General features: G+C 40.0%; 1 protein-coding gene across 1 annotated transcript; it reads left to right on the forward strand.

Annotated features, from left to right (window-relative positions):
* Nucleotides 1-7,010: 7,010 nt before the first annotated feature.
* Nucleotides 7,011-14,383, forward strand: C1H1orf52 (chromosome 1 C1orf52 homolog). The gene is made up of 3 exons (NM_001258201.1): nucleotides 7,011-7,308; nucleotides 7,942-8,140; nucleotides 13,684-14,383. Exons 1-3 carry the CDS (start codon nucleotides 7,033-7,035, stop codon nucleotides 13,755-13,757), a joined length of 549 nt encoding a protein of 182 aa, NP_001245130.1. The 5' UTR covers nucleotides 7,011-7,032; the 3' UTR covers nucleotides 13,758-14,383.
* The last annotated feature ends 8,512 nt before the right edge of the window (nucleotides 14,384-22,895 follow it).

A 22,895-nucleotide genomic window follows, 5' to 3' on the forward strand; every position in this document is an offset into this window, starting at 1 on the left:
GCTGGGACTACAAGTGCGTGCCACCATGCCTTACTAGTTTTTGTGTTTTTTTATAGAGATGGGGTTTTGCCATGTTGTCCAGGCTGGTCTTGAACTCCTGGGCTCAAGAAATCTACCCAGCTTGGCCTCCCAAAGTCCTGGGATTACAGACTTGAGCCACCTCGCCTAGCCTGATGAGATTTTTAAAAAAATATTTTCTCTGTACTTTTCATTCTCTTTTAATGAGGACCAATGTACAGTTGAAATAACTAGAATAAATTATTTTTGGTGTGTGTGACAATTCTGTTTTTAATGCTATAAGTGGGCCATTAGCCAGATTTGTCTTTTTGTTATATAACAAAATTTGACTAATTTTACACATTTATAAATCTTATGTTCTCACTGTTTTTATTTAAATTACAATTTATCTGTTTCCTGGCATCTGTCTCCTATATATTTCCATTATTAATTGCAAAAATGTAGAAATTGAAATTTTCCTATTAACAATAAAATTTTTTTAAAGTAGTGCTATTTTGGAGTTACAAATTTTCAATAGGAAGTATCTAAAAGTTTTTTTAATATGTGCCAATATTTATAGAAAACATTACTTAAGATTGTGAGATCGAGTTCTATTTCTGGATAGACTGATGAATTTATCCATCATGAAGAAGATTGGCATATTATCTTTAAAATTTTTTAAAGATTGGGTTTTTTTAGTGTAAGCATTTTCTAAGGATTATAGAGAAATGTTTCACCTCCAATGCATAGCAAAAATAGTGGTGTTAGAAAGAAAATAGGTTACATTTAAGGAAGGTGATTTAAAAAGCAGAAGCAGACTTTAAAATTCAATTCCTGGACACCTTTTTAAAAATTGTATCAAAGATTATAATTTAGATATACAATAACACCTATATATAGATTAGTTTTAACACTGAGTTTTCTTTCAGACTGTTTTCTAACTACATAGACAATAAGATTAAGGTTGGCATAAAGCTAGGTTTGTGGGTTTTTGACTTCTACAAAATCTTCTTTTTTTCCTTTTAGCCCTGAAAACTAGCCATTGCCAAAAGTGTGTAATTTAGGATAACTGACGGGATGCAATTTGTTAACTAAGTTCATTAATGCAGCAGTGAAAAAGTTACTTTTCAGGGATACCATATTTATCATAATACAAAAATGTTATGTATATGTATATATTATTAATACTTTATTTTTGGAGCAGTTGTAGGTTTATAAAAAAGCAGAAAATACAGAGTGTTTCCAAATACCCCTTTCTCCGTCAGTTTCCCATATTATCTTGCACTGATGTGGCACATTTGTTATAATTGATGAGTCAGTCTTTTTGTTTGTTTGTTTGTTTGTTTTGGAGACGGAGTCTCACTCTGTCACCCAGGCTGGAGTGCAGTGGCGTGATCTCGGCTCACTGCAAGCTCCATCTCCCAGGTTCATGCCATTCTCCTGCCTCAGCCTCCCAAGTAGCTAGGACTACAGGCACCCGCCACCACGCCCGGCTAATTTTTTGTATTTTTAGTGGAGACAGGGTTTCACTGTGTTAGCCAGGATGGTCTCGATCTCCTGATGTCATGATCCATCCACCTCGGCCTCCCAAAGTGCTGGGATTACAGGCATGAGCCACCAATCTTTTTTTTTTTTTTTTTTTTTGAGATGGAGTCTGGCTGTCACCCAGGCTGGAGTGCAGTGGTGCAATGTCAGCTCACTGCAACCTCCACTTCCCAGGTTCAAGGGATTCTCCTGCCTTAGCCTCCAAAGTAGCTGGGATTATAGGCGTGTGCTCCCACGCCTGGCTAATTTTTGTATTTTTAGTGGAGACAGGGTTTCACCATGTTGGCCAGGCTGGTCTTGAACTCCTGACCTCAGGTGATCCACCCGCCTCAGCCTCCCAAACTGCTAGGATTACAGGTGTGTGCCACCACGCCCAGCCTGATGAGTGAATCTTGATACTATTGTTAACCCAAAGTCCATTGTTCATATTAGGGTTCACTCTTTGTGTTATACAGTCCTGTGGGTTTTGACAAATGTGTAATATCATGTATCTGCCATTATGCAGAATAATTTCACTGCCTTCATAAGCTCATGTGCTCTGCATATTCATACCTTCCTCCCTCTCGTCTCACTCCCAACCCTGGCAACCACTGATCTTTTTATTGTCTCTGTAGTTTCATCTTTCCCAGAATGTTATACAGTTGGAATCAAAGTATGTAGCTTTTTTCAGACTGGCTTCTTTGTCTTATCAATGTGCATCAGAATTCTTCCAGGTCTTTTCATGATGAGTTCACTTTGTTTGTTTACTTTTAAAAACTTGCCAAGTTCACTGGTGAGAGGGGGAGAAAGAGTAGAGCAGCCTGTGACTGAACAATCAATTGAGATAATTCACTACTTTCAGGGGAGGGAGAGTTCACTTTTGAAGAGGTGATTTGTCTTTAGTCAGCATATCACTCATTGTGTGCAATGTCAAACACTGGTAAAATACGGGCAGGCCAAGATAATGGCAGTTTTTTGTTTATTTGTTTTCATAGATAGTTTTTTATTTTAAATCCAATTTATCACATTTTTTTCTCATGGCTAGTGATTTTTGTTTCTTGTTTAAGAAATTTTTGCCATCTCAACATCCTGATAATATTCTATGCTTTCTTTTGGAAGTTGTTTTAGTTCCTCATTTAGCGCTATAATCCATTTCAAAGTAATTTTTGTGTATGGTATGAGGTAGAAGTCAAGTCTTAACAGCTACCATCTTTTTACCTAAGCAATGTAAAAAGGAGGTGGAAGTTTCACACTCTAGTATTATATTGTATCACTGGATAAATATATCCACTGTTGCCTTTGGAGAAAAAGCAAACCAAGAAGCAAACTCATCTACAGTTTTTAAATGTAATCTTATGAGGGCTTTCTGAAAGGAGAACTGAATTTAAGGACAGATAATATGCAAAAAACTTGAGTGCTGCAGCTAAAATCTTCATACTGAATTTACCATACTATTTAATTACCAGAAATAGTTCTTTATTGCAATGGCTCCCAAATTTTGTTGTCCATTTTAGAATCAACTGAGGAGCACTTAAAGATCCCAGTCTCCAGCCATACCCAATAAATCACAATGTTTGGTTGTGGAAGCCAGGCATCAGATTTCCGGGTGATTTTCAGCAGGCAACAAAGTTTGGAATCCACAGCCTTACTAGATGCCAAATAATGAGTTTAGTGTTTCCACATGTGTGATCTTGTTTCTTGTTTTTTAATCCTAATAACAACCTGCAAGGAAGGTTTTATTGTCTTTTTTTTTTTTTTTTTTTTTTTTTTTTTACAGATGAGATACTCAAGATAAAGTCAATGATTTAAAATCACACAGCTCTTTAGGATTAAAATCCAGGGCTGTTTGACTCTTAAGCCTGTGTTCTTACACAACACATGTGGGAGAGTCCAAAAATAAAGAAAATGAAGATAATTCTAGTTACCATGGAGACAAAATAAGGCATGAGTTAAAAAGTAACTTGGAAGATACTTGATAATAATATTGTAGAAGGCTTCTCAGAGCAGGTGAGGCTTTGAGCAGAGACCTAACTCATAAAAAGGAGCCAGCCATGGGAAGTTCTAAAGGGAAGAGTTCCAGGCAGAAGTAACATTGAGGTCAGAAGCCCTGAGGTAGGAATGAATTAGTGAGAGAACCTGGAAACATTAACATCTTATTAGCAATGAGCTCACCTAGCATCCAGACCTTGGCTTCTAAATACCATTCTCCATTAAAAGGAATCAAAGTTCCTTGGAAATGGCTAATTTCAATGCAAAGTATAAGATGAGCCTGAAACATCTTGTTTCAGGAAGCAGACCAAGTGATCAAAGAATCTTGGGGAGGACATGTCCAAAGAATGCAGAAGCCTGCTTGAAGGGGCTCCCACTGGCCAAATCAGAGAGAATTTCAACATCAAAATAAATAATAATGGATTATAACTCATTTGATAAGAAACCATTAGTTAATGCTAATATAAATAAATGAACAGACTGGGCATAGTGGCTCATGCATGTAATCCCAATGCTTTGGGAGGCTGAGGTGGGCAGATCACTTGAGCCCAGGAGTTCGAGACCAGCTTGGCCAACATGGGGAAACCCTGTCTCTACTAAAAATACAAAAATTAGCCAGGCGTGGTGGCAGGTGCCTTAATCTCAGCTACTCAAGAGGCTGAGGCACAAGAATCATTTGAACCTGGGAGGTGGAGGTTGCAGTGAGCTGAGATTGTGATACTGCACTCCAGCTGAGTGATGGAGTGACACTCTGTCTCAAGCAAAATGAATAAATAGACAAATAATTTGGAGGAGAATGTGATGTTGACAAAGTCTCTAAATACCTCACTACAAAAATACAAAGGAGGAAAAAAGTAACTACAGTGGAGAAGCCTGGGAGATACAACCTTAAACAAATCAAAGGTAAAGTCATCAGTGCCAGGACAAACTGAAATCATGTGCCTTCTGGTAGAAGGCAGTGAGAAGACCATAATACCACTTTCATAATATTCTTGCCAAAGATTCATAACCTGACTCAAATCATTAGGAAACATGAGACAAGAGGAATTGTTGGCAGCTATCTTTGTAGATAATCTGCTACAAAAATGCTAAGTTTAAGGAGCTTATGAGACATTGAAGTAGGAAACTGCATATAGGAGTTTGGTGTTCAGGAAGACTTTTGGACCAGTTATGTAAATGTGGGAGTTATTAGCATAAACTAGTATTTAAAACCTTGGAACTTGGTGAGTTTGCCTTGAAATGGAGGGTAGACAAAAAAGAGGAAGGCTCAGAAGTGAGCCTGAGATGCTTCTGCATCTAGAGGTGATACAGAGAAGACAACAGAGAAAACTGAAAAGGGCCCTGTGAAATAGGAAGAGAACTAAAGTGTATGATCTAGTGAAAGGCAAGAGAAAAGCATTTCAAGAAGGCAAGTATCTTGTTGAAAGGTCAAGTAAGAAGTGGTCTTTGGACCAAGTCTCACAGAGACCACCGATGGTTTGATAACAAGGACTCATGTTGCTCAAACTGAGTACCTCAGTCTCCGAGGCATTCAACAGTGAGTCCGTTTTAAAAGTCACTCAGAGTGTCAGTTTTACTCAGTAATAAGTAATTCTAAATATTTTTGTCTATTAAAAGAAAGCTTTATTAAACACAACCATGCAAAATTTCCATACATTTTCAAGATCTTGTATTAAAAAAAAATACATATGCCCATGGGACTTTGGGCCACAAGTATCAGCTCAGTTTCTGGAGGAACTGGAGACCCAGGTCACTCTTGGGCAATTAACTGTGTCTATATGGCCAAGCCCCAATAAAAACTCTGGACAACAAAGCTCCGGTGAGTTTCTCTGGATGGCAGTATTCCATGCATACCATCACGTGTCTCTGCCAGGAGAAGTGCATACTGTTCACAATTCCACTAGGAGAGGACAACTGGAAGCTTTGAATGTGGAACTCTGCACTATATGCCTCTTCCCTTGGCTGTTTGGTTCCCCCCGCCCCCGTGTTCTTTTGCTGTAATAAACTGTAACCATGAGTATAATGGCTTGCAGTGAGTTCTGTGAGTCCTTCTAGTAAATTACCAAACCTGAGGGTAGTCTGAAGTTTGCAAAACCTGAAATTGGTGTCAGGAGTGAGGATGGTTTTGGGGACTCCCAAACTTTGCACTTTGAGACCATCATTTTCCTCTGCCAACATAGGAACCTGGATGAGAAAACTTGAGAAACACTTATCTAGACCCACACCATCATAAATTATTATAATCAAAAAATATTTATTAACCACCTGCTCTGTGACAAGCACTGCGCTGCGTACTAGAAATCTAAAAATGAGCAAAGCACGGTCCAGCTTCTCCCCTCAAGGAGCTCATAGACATTGTACCACAGGAAAGAGGGAGTGAACAAGATAGTTATATAACTCTGCCCTGGAGCCTACTTCCAGGGAGGAATGGCAAGTTATGTGTACGTGTGAGTATCTAAACGGGCAGGCATCCTTAAGTGAAATCTAAATTTTTACACTGATAACTTCATTGGGGTATCATTCCTATTTAGTTCACCAGAAGGAGTCAAAGAGTTCTAGTTTCCCTGAATACTAGTCATATGGTTACACGATTTACCAAAAGAAGGAACAAAAATGCAGAGAAAAATTATATGAAAAGACAGGTTACGGTTCCAGTAAGTGGTTGGTTGAGGCCCCAGAAAGATACCATATGGAAAATTTAAGATCCACATGGTGGTCGGGTCTAGAATTTGGGTGGAAAGATTGGGGTTGAACACTCAGATTTGGGAATCATAGCATAGTTAATGCGGTGGAAAGGGATGGGCTGAGTTGCAACTTTGTAACGCCCTTTAAAATGTTAGAAGCATCACCGAAAGATAGTACAATATGTTGGGAAACACCAACATTTAAGGGCCATATGGAGCAAAGCAGGCGGAGAAGAGGCTGACAATGAGAAGCCAGAGAGTTTGGATGACCCAAGTGGTGGGCTATGATCCAAGAGTTTTATCAAAGCTGCTCAGAGCTCACTTGAATGAGGTCAAGCAGGAAAGGATTTAGTTCTTGGCTTGGGGAAGTCCACCACCCCTAGAGGTCTTCCATGACAACCTAAGGAATCACACTGAGAGTAATTTTTATTTGGAAGACGAGATGCAGTGGATCAGGAAAAAATCCTACCCTCTCTGGGCAAGGGCTAAAGTGGAGTGACAGCGAAAAGACAAAATTCTTAGCTTTTCTATGCCTTTAGTAAATGCTATCGAATGCGGGAAGTTTGGCTGGGATCCCTGGCTCATGAGCATACTTCGTCTCTTCTCAGAGCTTTTCAGAAATGAGCAAAAGCAGCCCCGCCCCTGCTTGGCAACGTGCCGGGCCCGCCTCCAGCCTCAGCCCCTTCGCTAGGAAACAGGAGCGAGGCGCAGCCGCCAGGGGGCGCAGAGAGCAGGCTTATTTGTAAGACTTGGGGCGGGGCCACGCGCTGGGCGGGCCCTGGCTTGACTTCCGGTTTCCGGCTTCCGGCGGAGTGCTGGGTCGTCGCTGGCAGCCGTCATGGCAGCGGAGGAGAAGGACCCTCTGAGCTATTTCGCGGCATACGGGAGCAGCAGCTCAGACTCCTCGGACGAGGAGGATAACATCGAGCCGGAGGAGACGAGTCGCAGAACCCCGGATCTGGCGAAGTCGGCGGGCGGCTGTAGGAACAAGGCGGAGAAGCGGCTCCCGGGACCCGACGAGCTGTTTAGGAGCGTGACTCGCCCGGCCTTTCTCTACAATCCGCTCAACAAGCAGATAGACTGGGAGAGGCACGTCGTCAAGGCGCCTGAGGAGGTGAGGTCCCCGACCCCGTTTCCCGGTCTCGGCCCCGGCCTGCGCCCCCTTCCTCCTGAGCCCTCTGCTGGGGACCTGCTGTCCGTTCCCCCACACGCAGTCACCCCCGCGGGATGCCGCACCACCCCCTTCCACCTCAAGCCCTGGGAAACCTGGCCCCCTCCCCCAGCCTGGTGGGTGTCAGACCGGACCCGCAGCCCCGCCCCCTTGTGAGGAGACCCAAACCTCCGCGCTCGGTGCCCCGACCCCGCGCGGCGAGGACTAACGGTGGTGACTCCCCCGCCCCCCCCGCTGCAGCTTCTCCCTGAGACCCCTTCCCTTTGACGCCGAAGTGCCTGCGGTGCTGCCTCCAAGACAGTGTCTGCTGCAGCCTCCTGAAGGGGTCAGCCTTGGCGTAGTATCTCTGAGACTGGATTCTTCTTTGGTAACTAAAAGTTATTAGCTTTATTCATATAGGGAACCCTTTGGCTTTTCACTTAACAGTATTGTGATTTTGATGGAAAAATGTGTCTTTCAACCTTAAAGAAAAAAAAAAGCCTGAACGATAAGCGAACGGCAGGGAGTTGCATGTGCCCACGTCCATCATAGGAACCTCGGTTCGTCACAGTGCTTCTTAATGTGCTTGCTTAACAGCCTCCAAAGGAATTCAAAATATGGAAGTCAAATTATGTACCACCTCCTGAGACCTACACCACTGAGAAGAAGCCTCCTCCTCCAGAGCTTGACATGGCAATAAAATGGTCTAACATATATGAGGACAATGGTGATGATGCCCCACAGAATGCTAAGAAAGCTAGGCTTCTACCGGAAGGGGAGGAGACGTTGGAATCAGGTAAGGAAAGTCAGAATCCCGTGGTAATCTATTTTGATCCCCGTGATGGGCTTTAAAAAATGAGATATTTAATGAATGAAAATTAAATCTAGCAAATTAGCAAACTAATTTGATGGTCTTTGGATACTTCTTGCTCTGCTTTTGAGAAAGATCATATATATTTGGCTTTGACATGAAGTCTCTGATAGCTAATAGTTGCTGTGTTATTAATGAAAGATCATAATGTTCAGGCTTTAAAGTGAAATATCTGGTATCTCATCCAGTAGTCTGTGTTTTATGAGGCCTTATTATTAGAACACAAATCAATTCATGGATTCTTGTGACTGGCTGCAAAGTGCCGAAGGCTTAATTTTCTTTTTTTTTTTTTTTTTTTTTTTTTTTGCGTCAGCGTTTCGCTCTTGTTGCCCAGGCTGGAGTGCAGTGTCGCGATCTCGGCTCACTGCACTCTCCACCTCCCAAGTTCAAGTGATTCTTCTGCCTCAGCCTCCAAGCAGCTAGGATTACAGGCGCCTGCCACCATTCCTGGCTTTTTTTTTTTTTTTTTTTTTGGGTGGGGGGGTTAGAGATGGGGTTTTACCATGTTGGTCAGGCTGGTCTTGAATTCCTGACTTCATGTGATCCATCTGCCTCGGCCTCCTAAAGTGTTGGGATTACAGGCGTGAGCCACCGCGCCCGGCCGAAAGCTTCTTTTTCTATTAAAGCAGTTGTGCTTCAGAGCTAAAATTATTATGACAAAATGAATTTAACTGAGCATTACTACATAGTAATAGGAAGATAATGACTTAGTTGTTTTACTTTAGTTCGTAACAGCATAATTTTATCTCTGACTTGGACTGTCACAGTAATCTTTGCCTACACACTCTTATCCAATCTGTTCCATCCTTCACACTGCAGCTAGTGTTGAGTTTCTAAAAGTCATATCTGATTATATAACTTGCCTGCTTAAAACCCTTCAATGGGATAGAGTCAAGGCCTTCTATTGATAGGCCCTTTCTCCCTGTCCACAGTCATTTTTAATGGCCCCTTTCTAGCGCTTGAAGATCTTGAAATCCAGAACTGAATTTTATGGTTCCCTGCCTTTCAGTATATATTGCACCTTATTCTGGAGTGTTCTTTCTTATCTCTGGCTAGTAAACTCATTCATCTTTCAAAATCCAACTCAAAAGAAGAAATCTCAGGTATCACCTCTAATAATTATTTGCTCCTCTGTACCTTGTTTATGCTAATGCTGTTGATTGCCCTCATCACTTGTATGTGGTTTTTTAAAAGTCTGTCTGCTTTATGATGAGTTCCTCAAACAGCAGGATTTGAAGTGTTTATGTTTGTATCAAGTACATTGTAAGTGTTCAGTAGATAATTGTTGAATCGAACTAATGTTTTGGACCATTATTTTTAAGAAAGAGTATGCCATTTTTGTTAAACAGATTTCTGATCTTCTAACAATACAGGGGCTACTTAGCCCCTTTTTACAGTCATGCAGGGAGTGATGTTTTAAGAGAAAGGAGAACTGACTAGCGGGAGTTCTTTCTTTAATTTTGATTCTACCTAACTTTTCCATTACTTTTGCTGACTTTCAATATGTATTAGAAGTCAACAATTAAGGAGCCTCTTCAGTAAGTGGCATCTTTTTGCAGACCTAAAATGATGTGAACATTTATAATACCTCACATTGTACAATCTTTTTCTTTTCTTTTTTTTTTTTTTTTTTTTTTTGAGAGGAGTCTCGCTTGGTCGCCCAGGCTGGAGTACAGTGGCACTCCATCTTGGCTCACTGCAAGCTCCGCCTTCTGGGTTCACACCGTTCTCCCGCCTCAGCCTCCCAAGTTGCTAGGACTACAGGCGCCTACCACCACGACCGGCTAATTTTTTTGTATTTTTAGTGGAGACGGGGTTTCACCATGTTAGCCAGGGTGGTCTCCATCTCCTGACCTCATGATCTGCCCGCCTTGGCCTATCAAAGTGCTGGGATTACAGATGTGAGCCACCGTGCCCAGCCAATCTTTTTCATAATTAGTAAAAATATATTTGCTTAAGTAATCTGTAATTATTACAACACCTTGTGAAATAAGAGAAATGTGGAAATGATAGCTTACATCACTTGTCCAAGGTCACAAAACTAGAAAATGCCAAGTTCTAAAATACACACTTTCTCACAGTTTTCTTATTACTCCCAGCAACCTGATACAGAAGTGCTACATGACTCATTATTACTATTTTACAGATGATAGAACAATCTCAAATTAGAGAATTTTCCCAAATTCATTCACACAGCTAAAAAAGAGGCAGAGTAGTAGGCATTCAAATCCAGACCTTTAAATATAAATTATGCCTTATTAAACTGGTATTTGGTCTCCTGATGAATAGCTATTTCTCAACAGTGTTTGAGATACAGATATTCTTCTGTAGGGAGAATGGCAGTAAAGATACTAGGGTTGATACTCAAACTAGATTTCCATAGGCTGGTGCTCTCACATTTTTGTCATTATGTGGAAAAAACCAGGATTATACACCAGGGCAAGCAAGCAAGAATTATCTTTCTTCCAGCTTAGCTTTTAAGTTAGAAGGAGTTCCAAATATATGATAAGTAACACTGCTATTTACATAGATAATTTCTGTCTTTTTGATCACATGATGGTCCTTTGTCAGAAAACAAATACAGGCAACATCAAATGACAAAAAGACCCACTTTTAGAAGTGATTTTTGCCATTTCAGATTCCTATATCATAAACCCACTGTAAAATCAATTTATGTCATAATTTTTTAGCCTGTTTTTTTTCATTCATAAAATATGTATCAGAAACTCTACACTCTAATCCAAATTTTAGATTATCAAGTTACTTTTTTATTTTGCTTCCCCATTCTGCCCTTTGGCCTTTTATTGCTGGTTAACATCTGTCTTCCAGTTGTTAGAGGAAGAGCTGGGAAAGGTTCAGAACTCATCACTGAGTCTTGCTGCTTATCAGCACTTCTGGTTTTAGTGGTTGTAAAACATAAGTAAGCAAAGCTTAGTTATTAGTTGTAGCTTTGTTGACATGTATAATTAATTGTAAAAGCATAATTAATACAGTGATTTTTAGTTTACGTTTTTAGAATTTAGAAAGTTTGTTTATTGATAAGTTAAACTTACTTAACTTGAGTGATTTGAGTTCCATAATAAAAAAAATTGTTTCCTCACCAGTACATCTATACTATATGAGACGGAGTAAAAAAGCTCAGTAAAGTTGATAAATGAACATTGCTCAGATGTTTTCCCCCACTCTAGTTTATAAAGCAATGCCTTGTCATGACACTAGATGGCATAGCACTTCTGCTCAAATCACTGATAGCCAGTTATTTTTCAACTTCAGTAGTTTGTGGTTTTGTTATTCAGTTAATTTATTTGTAATAAGTGGCAAATTAAAAGCAAAAATATCTCAGTATCTTCTAAATGTATGTTAATGCATAGTGAATATTGTAAACTTAATACTTTCCATTTCTATATTATCACTACTGAAAATCTCAAAAGGACGAGCTTGGTGATAATTCACTCCAGTTAAAAAGCAAAAGGTGCTGGTTGCGGTGGCTCACGCCTGTAATCCAGCACTTTGGGAGGCCAGGGCGGGTGGATCACGAGGTCAGGAGATCGAGACCATCCTGGCTAACACGGTGAAACCCCGTCTCTACTACAAATACAAAAAATTAACTGGGCGTGATGGCAGGTACCTGTAGTCCCAGCTACTTGAGAGGCTGAGGCAGGAGAATGGCGTGAAGCTGGGAGGCGGAGCTTGCAGTGAGCCGAGATTGCGCCACTGCCCTCCAGCCTGGGCAACAGAGCGAGACTGCATCTCAAAAAAAAAAAGTAAAAGGTTTGGCTTGTTTTAGTGGTATACTATGTTATTTGGTTTGTAGAGCCAGTGCTTTTGTGTGAACATGATAAACTACTGATTAAAACTTTGATTTGTAAATTCCTGGGGTGCGTTGTTGATCTGAATTGTATTTTATTATTTTATTACACTGCCTACGTAAATCCATAGTGCTCTGTGAAGCATATGAATAACATCACCATGCTGTGCTTGAAGAAGAGTGAAGATGAATGGTACTGATTGTTATCTGTGTCAATAAATGAGATATTCTGATTATGGTACAGTTAGCAGAAGGGAATTAAAGGCTTAAGATTTTAAGTATATTTCCTTCAAGGAATGTGTGATTTGATGTCAGTAGTTCCCCACATTTTTTAATATGAAGGCCCCTTTCAATATCAAAATACTTTATAAATCTCCACTTGAGGACCTGTTGAACTTTTTGAGTATCTGTTGATCAAGAAAATAAAGTCAAAAGCAACAATTAATTAGTAATGTGCTCAAAATAAATTTGTATTTTATAAATCATGATATCTTTTCCATGTTACTCTGTCTATTTGGAGTTCTTAATACCACACATTTGTTTAGGGAGATGGAATTAGCAACTAGTCTGTGCTACCCTGTATTTTTTTTTAACCATGTAGTTGGATATTTTAAAACATTGCATTAAAAAAATTTTTTTATTCTATTTTAATTTTTTAAATACTAGTTTTAAATATTCGTTTTAAAATACTAATAAGATTTTGGAAAGGTGTAAAGGACATTGTTTTAATGTAAGGCTCTTCTCTAACCTCCCTCCCCTCTCCAAATTCTCCATAATATGAAGTAGGAAGATACATATTTTTCTGTTGCTGTTAGAATGTTCTGGCTGTCCTAGGAATGGGGGGGGGGGGGGCAGAAATTAGAACTTAGTACGTGATAAAATTCCAAATAGAGATTTGGAGAAACCTGTTTGTGAGTGCTTTTTAACCTCAAAATAAGGATTTGGGGTGGGTGGAGAAGGTGATGGGGAAAAAAGTTGTTTTTGGAGGAGAGAAAGCAGATTGAAAGGAGAAGGACAGCTGATAGCCACTTAAATAATGTCATGGTTAGATTGATACCTATTTTTTGTAAAAAGAAAACAATATGTTCCATTATTACAAAGCATTGATTGTATTTGAATATACACAATGTAAATACTATTATGTAGTGGTATCCAAGGGAGAGAGTACAGTCATGAGTTCTTAGTTTCTGTTTTTGGTTTGGCCAATAAAGCCCCTTCATCATCCTCCTTTTCTGCTTATCACTAGAGACAGAAACTAAAAACCATGGCTTCAGGCTGCTAAAAGCCTAAAACAAAACAGCACAACAACAACAACAACAAATAAGGCAGGTTGGACAAGCTTGCTGAGTATTTGGGAGCCTTTTTCAAAAGTCTGATTTGGGGGAAGTCAAGTCACTTATTTTAAGCTACCTTAATATAGTGCTAAAGAGTCACTTTGTGAATTTTGTATGGCTGCAATTGAAAAAAAAAATTGCTCACTTTCATTTGCATTTAAAAATCAGAGCTCTAAAAGTTAATTCTTGTTTTTTATTGGGAAACTCTGAGAGAAACATTAGTTGATGAGGGTAATAATTTTGGTATAAAGCCAGTGAAATTTTAATGCTTAACATGTTGGGTTTTTTTAAATTACTGATCGAAACTCTTCCTTTTCTATTTAAAGATGATGAAAAAGATGAGCATACTTCTAAAAAGCGCAAAGTAGAGCCAGGAGAACCAGCAAAGAAGAAAAAGTAGAAACAAATGACCAGAATTTCTGGACTGCTAAACTTGTTGAAATGTTTCTTTGGACAGATTAAGTTGATATTGTGGGTTATTATGCCACATCTCCATGAAAGTGCATACGTTAATGAACTAATAAGTATTGCCTCAAGAACTTTCCACTGTAGAATTCTTTTTTAATTTAAAACATGTATGTATTTAAAACTCAAATGGTGACTTGTGATTGTGAAATTGATAACACTTGGATGCATTCTTGCTCTCACAGAATTGGTGACATGCTTTTGAGAGTTTTGTCACATGTTGACATGCCAATGTTCTATAAACCTTTTATAAAGGAATATCTTTTTAAAGTAAATATATTGTAATGTACTGTGAACTTGTAGGGTGCTTTTCAACAGTCTTTGTACAGTGTAAATAGATCATGGAAATAAAATTACTTATTCAATATTACTATTACTGCATAACATTAACATTTGAATGTTTGTCTGTGACAAGTACCCTATTTGTTATGTGACATTTTAAGTTGTAATAAGTATTACCATTTAAAGAGTGCCTCCCGTGTTCCAGGTGCTTTGTGCATATGTTTTCTCTGATCCTTAAACCTAGCAAGGTATTATTAGTATTCTCATTTTTTAATAAAGAGTGCTTGAGTAGCTTGTCTAATGTTACACAGCTAGTGAGTGATTCATTTGGAATTTAACTTGGGACACTTGACCTCCAAAATCCTCACATTAAACCACCTGTCCATCAGTCAAAATGTAGTCATCTTTCAAGAATGACATCAGTTATCATCTCTTCCAGGTACCTTTCTATTGTACCTGGAGATCTGTTAGTGGAGGTCTTTTCCTCTCCTGATTGTATGACTGTACTTGTCATCTGTGCTTTATGGTTATTCATTAATTTCTTTATTAAATTGTAAGTTTACAGGACATTCAGTTAAATTTGAATTTCAGATAAATAATGTTTTAGTGTGTTTAGTATTCAGGACATATACAAAAAATGGGTTTATCTGAAATTCAAATTTCACTGAACATCTTTTATTTGGTAACCCTACTTCTGCATGTTTTCTCTACCCAGCTTCTTCTATTTTAATGCTTTGCGTATAGTAATAATAAAATGAACAAGAAGTAGTTGGGAAGGTGTAATCTTTTGAGTTCCAAAATGCAGTTATCTGTAGCATTTTGAACAATAAAAAGGTTACACACTGCATCAATCTTTCCATGTATCTCAAGCCCTTAAGAGATAAGAATTACAGAACACTGCACATTCAGTGTATAAGAACAAGACAGCCAAGCATGGTGGCTTATGCTTGTAATCCCAGCACTTTGGGAGGGCAAGGTGGGAGGATAGCTTGAGGCCAAGAGTTTGAGACCAGCCTGGACAACATGACAAGACCCCATCTCTACAAAAAATGAAAATTTAGAAAAAGAAAAATACATAATCGGAGTATTTTTTTAAACTGTTTTTCCCCATTGTGGAAGACAAAATTTGAACAATTGTGCAAGATTTGTTTACTTAGGCATGTGTATCAAGTAGATTAAAATTTATAAAAGTCATTAAGAGTGATTGCAGCAGTCATGGTGCTTTGTGGAATGAAGAAGGTCCGTAACAGTATGATGGCTTCCAGTACATGTTGAGTTTAGAAAAACCAATTCTATAGCTGCCCATCCTCCAGGTTTGCAAATACATGAATCGCAAAATTGAAGTAATTGCTAAAGCAAGAGTATATTTTTTTAAGATTGTAGTCTTCGTAATGAATTTGGAAATTTGTGGTATCATACACTAGGGAGTGGCATCAAGTGATAAAGCAAGACCCTAGTATGACATGACACCAAACCAAGTTATATTTGTGAAGTTGTAATTCCCAGGCTCTGGAGAAATCTAAAATTTGGATGCATGTGTTGGTGGAGAAATATCTCAGAAGTTAACTGAAAACATTGCAAGGTTCTTAAGTTAGCATGAAAGCAAACTTCTCTCTTTCCTGGAAGACGTGCAGAGTATGTTTTATGAGGGGGAAGACAGGACTTAGGAGGGAAGAGGCTAAATATTTTGGAGCAAGTCTGATGCAGCCATTTGTATCTCCTGGTTGGAAAATGGACTTTCATATCACTCTACGTTCATCATCACATTAGAGAATAGATTATTTTCCCCTTTAGAGATGTCCTGGGAGCGTGTTTGCACAAGCGTCCCTGTGGGTACTGAGGTAAAGTTTGGTTGAGCTAGTGGAAACCTAGTGGGGAAAAGTCTTAAAAATCCATATACATAAGAAAAATCATCCATCCAAGTATCTTTCATTTTAGAGAATCGAGTCAGTTGCTATTTCTGATTGTTTCCTCCTGTTTAAGGAAGTTAAGCCTGGGCAACATGTTGTGATCCTGATCTGGTTTGGCTGTGTCCCCACCCAAATCTCATCTTGAATTTTAATTCCCACAATTCCCATGTGTCATGGGTGGTGACTGAATTATGGGAGTGGGTCTTTCCTGTGCTGTTCTCATGATAGTGAATGAGTCTTATGAGATCTGATGGTTTTAAAAACCATCAGTGCCGGGAGTGACCCTGCACAAGCTCTCTTTGCCTGCTGCCCTTCACGTAAGATGTGTCTTGCACCTCCTTGCCTTCTGCCATGATTGTGAGACTTCCCCAGCCACATGGAACCGTAAGTCCAATTAAACCTGTTTCTTTTGCAAAGTGCCCAGTCTCTGGTATGTCTTTATCAGCAGCATGAAAATGGACTAATACAGTTAATTGGTACCAGTAGAGTGGGGTGCTGCTGAAAAGATACCCAAAAATGTGGAAATGACTTTAGAATTGAGTAACAGGCAGAGGTTGGAACGTTTGGAGGGCTCAGAAGAAGACAGGAAAATGTGGGACAGTTTGGAACTCCCTAGAGAATTGTTGAATGGCTTTGACCAAAATGCTGATAATGATATGGACAATGAAATCCAGGCTGAGGTGGTCTCAGATGGAGATGAAGAACTTGTTGAGAACTAGAGCAAAGGTGATTCTTGTTACGTTTTAGCAAAGAGACTAGTGGCATTTTGCCCCTGCCCTAGAGATTTGTGGAACTTTGAACTTGAGAGAGATAATTTAGGGTATTTGGTGGAGGAAATTTTTAAGCAGCAAAGCATTGAAGAAGTAATTTGCATGCAGTTAAAGGCATTCAGTTTTATAAGGGAAGCAGAGCATGAAAGTTCAGAAAATTTGCAGCCTGACAATGTGATAGAAAAGAAAATCCCATTTTCTGAGAAGAAATTTAACCTGGCTGCAGAAATTTGCTTAAGTAATGAAAAGTCAAATGTTAATCCCCAAGACAATGGGGAAAATGTCTCCAGGACAGGTTAGAGGTCTTCACAGCAGCCCCTCCCATTACAGGCCCAGAGGTCTAGGAGGAAAAAGTGGTTTTGTGGGCTGGACCCAGGATTCTTGTGCTGTGTGCAGCCTAGGGACTTGGTGCCCTGTGTCCCAGCCACTCCAGCCATGGCTGAAAGGGGCCAATGTAGCACCCAGGCCATGGCTTCAGAGCGTGCAAGCCCCAAGCCTTGGCAGCTTCCACATGGTGTTGAGCCTGCAGGTACACAGAAGTCAAGAATTGGGCTTTGGGAACCTTGCCTAGATTTCAAAAGATGTATAGAAACAACTGGATTCCCAGGCAGAAGTTTGTTGCAGGGATGGGGCCCTCATGGAGAACCTCTGATAGAGCAGTGCAGAAGGGAAATGTGGAGTTGAAACCCCCACATAGAGTCCCTGCTGTGGCACCACCTAGTGGAGCTGTTAAGAAAAAGGCCACCATCCTCCAGACCCCAGAATGGTAGATCTACTGGCAGCTTGCATCATGCGCCTGGAAAAGTCACTGACAACACCAGCCTATTAAGGCAGTGGGGAGGGAGGCTGTACCCTGCAAGGCCACAGGGGCAGAGCTGCCCAAGACCATGGGAACCCACCTCTTGCATTAGTGTGACCCAAGTGAGAGACATGGAGTCAAAGGAGATCATTTTGGAGCTTTAAGATTTGACTGCCTTGCTGGATTACAGACCTGCATGGGGCCTGTAGCCCCTTTGTTTTGGTCAACCTCCCATTTGGAATGGCTGTATTTACCCAATACCCGTACCCCCATTGTATCTAGGAAGTAAATAACTTGCTTTTGATTCTACAGGCTCATAGATGGAAGGGACTTGCCTTGTCTCAGATAAGACATGGGACTGGACTTTTGGGTTAATGCTGAAGTGAGTTAAGACTTTGGGGGACTAGGCCGGGCGCGGTGGCTCAAGCCTGTAATCCCAGCACTTTGGGAGGCCGAGACGGGCGGATCACGAGGTCAGGAGATCGAGACCATCCTGGCTAACACGGTGAAACCCCGTCTCTATTAAGAAATACAAAAAAAACTAGCCGGGTGAGGTGGCAGGCGCCTGTAGTCCCAGCTACTCGGGAGGCTGAGGCCGGAGAATGGCGTAAACCCGGGAGGCGGAGCTTGCAGTGAGCTGAGATCCGGCCACTGCACTCCAGCCTGGGTGACAGAGCGAGATTCCGTCTCAAAAAAAAAAAAAAAAAAAAAAAAAAGACTTTGGGGGACTGTTGGGAAGACATGACTGGTTTTGAAACGTGAGGACATGAGATTTGGGAGGGGCCAGGGGTGGAATGATATGGTTTGGCTGTGTCCCCACCCAAATTTCATCTTGAATTGTAACTCCCACAATTCCCATGTGTCATGGGAGGAACCCATTGGGAGGTGACTGAATTATGAGGGCAGATCTTTCCTGTGCTCTTCTCATTATAGTGAATGAGTCTCACGAGACCTGATGGTTTTAAAAATGGGGGTTGCCCTGCACAAGCTCTTTTTGTCTGCTGCCATCCACATAAGATGTGACTTGCTCCTTCTTGCCTTATGCTATGATTGTGAGGTTTCCCCAGCCACATGGAACTATATGGCCAATTCAACCTCTTTCTTTTGTTAATTGCCCAGTTTTGGGTATGTCTTTATCAGCAGCATGAAAATGGACTAATACAGAACTCATCTCTACAAAAAAATTTAAAAAATTAGCCAGGCATGGTGGTGCACTAGCTACTGGGAAAGGCTGAAGCAGGAGGATCGCTTGAGCCCAGGAGTTAAAGGGTGCAGTGAGCTATGATGCACCACTGTACCCTGGCATGGGTGACAGAGCAAGATCCAGTCTCTAAAAAAAAGAAATAAACTGTATCAGGCATGAATGGCTTTTTGTACAGGGTAATTTGAGAAAAGAACTAAGCATATGGGGGCCATGTTTTAAAATTTGAAGTGCAAATAGCTTCATAGAGTTTTATGGGAAACATTCCAACTGGAATCAGAAAAATATTACTGAGTCAACTGCTTTGGCCAAAAAAAATTACTGAGAAAATTGGCAATGCATTTTCACCATTAAAACAGTAAGATTCTGGACTCAGTTGTAAACTTGCAACTTTCTAATCTTAAAATTTAATGCTGTGTAGTGCTTTTGAATTCACAAAGTTTAGTCACATAATATTTTAGTTTCCAAAAATCCAATTAGGTAGGTTTCATCATTTTCAAATTGTGAAATGGAAAATAGGCCCAGTGAGCTGACACAGTTTACCCATGGATGTACAGTGTGTTAGCTTCAGAGAAGAGAGGGATGGAGAAACTGGTAGTGCTTAGTTGGATATAATGGCTGAGCATGAGGCTTTCATTGCAAATTATGTTTTTAAATTTAAAACATGAACAGATTAATACAGGTTTGAACATAATCTACATATAAAATATGTCACACAAGTTAGGTACAAAGCTCTACCAGAGACATTTGAAACCTCTAAGTATTTTTACAGGTCTATATAATCTGAATAAACTCCACAACTCAGTTTGATTAAGTAAAAAACTGACTAATCTGAATTCATAACTGGACTTGAAAACATATGATGGGTGGTATTTTGGATTTTTAGAATTTTTACCACACTGAACTGCTTCCCTATGTCACCCCTCCATTTCATAATAGTACAGAAGTTTCACATATTCCTACAAAATCGTGTTAAAATTCCCATCAAATGTTTTGGAATTTTCATTACATTCTAAAGTTTTCTCTTTTCATCTTCCTCCACATAGATAATTTTCCAAATTTTTTGAAGCATTGCATTTCAATGAAAAGAGAGTGGGGAGACACCAAGAGGCACTTATGTGTTCTGTCCACAGACGAGGGACTTTTTGCCTGTTTTTTTCATTGACTAGAACAATGCCTGGCACATAGTAGGCACTCAATATGACTGCTAAATGTTGCAGGTAAGCTGAATTCCTCATGTCATTTGTCTTGGTATAATGCTATCCCCCCATCCAGAGGCTTATGTTTTCAGTTATATGGGCCAATATGTCTTATTAACAATGTAAACAAGTTTGAATTGGGTTTTCTGTCATTTTCCACTAAAACCATCAATTAGTGCAAAACTGATTTTATTCCTTTGGTTTCTTCCGGGGCTCCATGCTATTCTGGTTCTATTTTCTCTGCTTCCTTCTCTTCCAACTGCCCCTGGTTGCCAGTGTAGTCTACATTGTTATTCTTCTCATTCTCTACCCTTATTCTTGAAGATTTCAGTCAAGTTCATGGCTACCACAATCAGTAACACTTTGATGATCCCTTACACTGTATGGCTTGCCAAAGTGCTCTTATAAAGGCTAGATTTGTGTATCCAATTGTGCATCTCCACTTGGGTCTTAAAGGTCCCTACCATACTGTATGTCCAAACACATTGTGTCAAAGGTCACACCATGTACCATATTTTGTTTCTGATTGATGGCATCACCATAAACCCAGAAACCTGCCCTACCTCACTTCCCATCACATAGGTTTAGTCAGTAAATCCTGTGGTTTCTACTCCCTCATTCCCATGTGCCTCTATTTTTTCTCTCTCTTTTTTAAAATCTTTGCTTTTGAATGGCAGCAGCATATGTCACATGCCTCTTAATCTAGCTCTAACGAATCATTTACAATTCCCCAGATATGCTATTTAGTTTCGTAGCTCTGTGCCTTCACTCACATAATTTGCTTGACCTGGCCCTTTTTTGTCTTCCACGTGAACTCCATGTTTTCTCCAAGAACCAGTTCGAATATTCCGTCTTTAATGCACTTTGTTTTATCTCCATATCCACTTCTACATTGCTTTCCCTCATACTCGGCACTAAATGAATAGCCAACGTTTATTGAATGCTTGCTATGTGCCTGGCATTTTTCTAGGTGCTTTACATGTATTGACTCATTTAGTTTGATGAGGTAGGTGCTATTACTAACCCTACTTCTCAGGGGAGAGAACTGGTACAGAGAGGTTAAGTAATTTGTTCAAGGCACCGGAGCTGGGAAACCCAGGCATTCTGACTCCAGGGCCAGTACACTAAGCTGGAGGAGGGAGGAATGCCTGCATTAACCAATAGATTGGCTTAGTTCTTTGTGTGTGTTTGTTTCAAAGAATGTCTTACCCTTAGAACGCACTCAGAATACAAATATTTGGAGAATTAATGAATCCAAAACCATTTCACTAATCAGAGGAGCAGCATTGGTTGAATACACCAGAAACATCTTTTACATGGATTAAAGTCAATATGCAAATGTTTTAGGATGGTCAATACATATTTTAAGGACTTAGTAACTTATTACATATTTGGAGTATCTATAATTGAAAGCCTTAAAAGATAGTAATAGGTCTGAGAATATTACTTCTTTCCCCCAAAATATATTTTTTACCTTTTCAGTTTCTTTTAAAAATTTTTGCTGCTTATAAAGAACAGTTTTTCAACGTCTACATTTTTTAAAGCAAAATGAGTTTTAAGCTACAAATTTTGCCTCAAATTCCATTGACTATCCTCTAACATTTCATTTTATGGCTTGAGTTTAGGATCATAGCACCTGGCATGGAAAGGCCTCCAGAGGTCCTCCAGTCCAGCCAGCCCCAAACAGGAAAGTCTTCAGTGTGATCTTTGTCTCGCTTTTCTAGAGCCACAGACAAGCCCACAAAATGACAGGTTTACAGCCTGGATTTGAAGAGTCATTTCCTGTGTGTCTGTAATATTTTGGTATGCAGGGTCTGGAACTCCTCTTTCTTTCCCTTGTTTACCATTTTCTGAAAGGGAGAAACAGAGGATTTGGTGCATGGCATTGAAGTAAAAGTGTAGCCCTTTTCCTGGTATAATTACCTGTCTCTGTTCCTAAATGGGACCCAGATCCTAGCAACCTTCCCTCGCATAACATGCTAGGAAGTTTGCATTCACATTTTAAATTTAGAATTCCTCAGGGAAACTGCAGTGAATTAACAGAGCAATCACTTCCAACTGAGGAGGTGACTTATCTGCCAGAAAATCTCCAAACAAGCCAACTCAGAAATCACTCCTCCAAGGCCTTCCCCCGACACCCCCAGCCTAGGGGCATTTTAAGACCCTGCTGCTAGTTTTCAGTTTGGAGATACATACCGGTACACATACATACACCCTGAAGTGTTCGGTAACCATCAATAGGATATTTCCCTCATTTTTTAGCCTGTTTTGCCTTGAGGCCTTCCTTCCAACCCTATCCTTAACTACAAAAAGTGGCCTAAAAGCCTTAGCAGTAAAATTTCTTCCATAACATCTGGAATCCATATGTCAAATCTGTAAGGCATAAGCTCTTTTTTCTTTTCTTTTTATTTTGGCTTAATTATTTGAGCTCCAAATCCCCTACTCCAGCCTCTTTTCATACCAAACTAATTAGGGCAATTATCTGAGCCATCCGTGGCTACAGATCAGTTAAACCCTGTTATTGAGGTTAACAAATGAGAGGGTTAATTTTTCTTGACTGCTCCATAGTTGGTGAAGAAAGATAATAAGCCCTTATATTTGTCGGGTGCTTTTGAGTTTTCAAACTCTCTATTCTCTACACCAAGCTGCCACGTGGGAAAAGGGCTTACTTTGGGGTTCCAGACTGTCTGGAACCCTGAGGTAAATGATTTAATTCTGAATGAAGCACTGGAATTTCCTGCTCTACATGAAAGCGGCCCCTCCAGCTTTGCTGCTGCTCAATACGTAAAAAAAATTTGATGCTGTTCTAAAGAAACAGGATTGCCATTTCTTTAATGCCTCTGGCATCAACTTGGAAATGTTTACTTAAAATCTTAGACAGTAAAGTGGCTTTTTCTAGATAATAGGACAAT

This window comes from Macaca mulatta, chromosome 1 (genome assembly GCF_049350105.2).
Source record: "Macaca mulatta isolate MMU2019108-1 chromosome 1, T2T-MMU8v2.0, whole genome shotgun sequence".
NCBI lineage: Eukaryota > Metazoa > Chordata > Mammalia > Primates > Cercopithecidae > Macaca > Macaca mulatta.

Coding starts and splice junctions, on each gene's coding strand:
- C1H1orf52 (NM_001258201.1), top strand. CDS start 7,033: ATGGCAGCGGAGGAGAAGGACCCTCTGAGCTATTTCGCGGCATACGGG. Junction 7,309..7,941: donor TCGTCAAGGCGCCTGAGGAG/GTGAGGTCCCCG, acceptor CTTGCTTAACAG/CCTCCAAAGGAATTCAAAAT. Junction 8,141..13,683: donor GGAGGAGACGTTGGAATCAG/GTAAGGAAAGTC, acceptor TTCTATTTAAAG/ATGATGAAAAAGATGAGCAT.